This window comes from Pseudomyrmex gracilis, unplaced genomic scaffold (genome assembly GCF_002006095.1).
Source record: "Pseudomyrmex gracilis isolate BER0280 unplaced genomic scaffold, ASM200609v1 scaffold_961, whole genome shotgun sequence".
Lineage (NCBI taxonomy): Eukaryota > Metazoa > Arthropoda > Insecta > Hymenoptera > Formicidae > Pseudomyrmex > Pseudomyrmex gracilis.
Genome location: NW_018021545.1, coordinates 1 through 2,101, shown reverse-complemented (window position 1 = coordinate 2,101; position 2,101 = coordinate 1). Strand labels below are relative to the sequence as shown.

Here is a 2,101-nt window from a genome sequence, read left to right as displayed (position 1 = left end):
GGACACCCTGTGTGTATATATATATATATATATATATATATATATATATATATATATAATATGTACATGTATAATATGTGTATATATATACATGTAATACATTACCATTTGACTGATTCTTGTAATTTATGTATATCACTCCTTAATTCTTCAAGATTGCTGGATATTTCTGTATTATTCTTTTCTGATAACTCTAACTTTCCTCTACACTCCTCAAGATCTGTCTTATGTACTGCAAGGTCTTTCTGAACTTTTTCTAAACTTTGTTCTGTGAACAGTACATAAAAAATCTTAACCTTTATATATTAGACATTTATACATTAATAAAATTTCTTTTTGTTAGATATATTTAAAAAAAATCTGTTAGTTTTCAAATAACTATATAGTAGTATCACACATAACAAAACAACTATTCCAAAAACAGCAAAAACTTTGGAACTTTGAGGAATAAATAAAGCAAGTGTATTCCTCAGAATATTCAAAAGCATAGAAAACTAGAATTGAGTCAACTTACCTAAGTTTTTACGGTTAGTTTCATAAACAGCCTTTGCAGTTATAAATTCATCAAATTTCGCATTGAAGTGCGCATGAATCTTCTTCGCAATTTCTTTTGGAATTTGAGCCAGTTCTTCGTCGTTCATTATCTCACGAAGAACGTTAGGCTCGCTTTCTTCGATCACCACTTCCATGATTGCGCGATTAATTAATGTCTTGAGTTTAAATCAGTCACCTTCACAATATATTCTTACAGTTCAGATATAAGTTGTTAAACTTTAAGCAAATCTTACGCTACATTCGCATACTAATTATACATAATTTGCCGCGTCTTTCCCGAATGCAATCATTTGCTGCTTCGTTGTCACGCAATGTCGAAGCAACAGAACAGCTAGCCTGGCTAGCCTAGCCAAAGAAGTCTAGTGAGATTAGGTTAGGCAGGAAAAGAGGACGCCAGCAGGGGTACATTCCAAAATCTTATGGCTAGTCTACAAAGAAGGTTGTAAGCACTGAACTATAAAGAGCCGTCTACAATGGAGAGTTGTAGGCCGTAACAGTAAGAAATTGACAAATCACAATCGATTATTCTTCTGTACTTTGTCTGTGATTGGTCAAATTCTTACTGTTACGGCCTACAACTCTCCATTGTAGACGGCTCTTAAGAAATTGACCAATCACAATCGATTATTCTTCTGTAATCTATCTGTGATTGCTCTATTTCTTGCGACTTACAGCTTACGACTGTATTGTAGAACAAGCCTTAAGAGCCGTCTACAATGGAGAGTTGTAGGCCGTAATAGTAAGAAATTGACCAATCACAAACAAAGTACAGAAGAATAATCGATTGTGATTGGTCAATTTCTTACTATTACGGCCTACAACTCTCCATTGTAGACGGCTCTTTATACGTGAGGTATTTTACATGAGTGCGTTCAGACAACTCAACAGTTGAGTGAACAGTTGCACAACGGTTGAGAGATAATCACTTCTGATTGGATCATACTTTTGGAACCGCAGCAGATTTTCAAGAATAGTCCTATCATAAGTGATGATCTCTCAACCGTTGAGTTGTCTGAACGCACCCATTGTATTATACTTGGTATTGTACAGTATAATCATAGAGCTTATACTCATGGACTGCGTTCGAAAACGTCCCTTGTCAGATGTGAGTGAGGTGACTTAAGTATGCAATGGTGGGGGTAATTGGGTACTCAGAGGACTATTAGTTTTCGAACAATGTCTACCTAACCTAACCTAAGGGTCATTCTACAATGAGTTGAAAATGTCCTGTTGCCAGTTGCGAAAAGTAGCAATTACGAAAAGAAAAGTATTATTTCTGGTTGCGCTTTGTCGTTGCTAAAAGAGAGTTGGTCAACTTTTAACTTTTGTCAACAGCAACTGGCAACCACAGCACGTAAAATAATACCAGAGAAAAACCTGAGAGCGGCCATGCCATTGTAGTTTCTTACGACGGTTTCAACCACTGGTTTTAGCCGTATACTCAAAAAATTGTTACCAACAAATAATTAACGATACATTTAGAAATCTAAATATGCATACTTTGTTTTCAAATTTTGAAGACCATGTTAAAGAATTAGATGTGTTA

At 35.1% G+C, this 2,101-nt stretch overlaps 1 protein-coding gene across 2 annotated transcripts in view; it reads right to left on the bottom strand.

The window, feature by feature from the left end:
• Positions 1-921, bottom strand: part of LOC109861719 (nucleoprotein TPR-like) — a 10,933-nt gene extending 10,012 nt beyond the window's left edge. Inside the window, exons 1-2 of one of the 2 annotated variants that reach the window (XM_020441494.1) lie at positions 515-921; positions 106-268 (exon numbers count right to left, since the gene is read on the bottom strand). In XM_020441494.1, the coding sequence (XP_020297083.1) occupies positions 106-268; positions 515-689 (338 nt within the window). In that variant the 5' untranslated portion in view covers positions 690-921. The remainder of the gene's footprint in view (positions 1-105; positions 269-514) is intronic. The other variant, XM_020441493.1, reaches the window with a different exon arrangement.
• Positions 922-2,101: the final 1,180 nt, after the last annotated feature.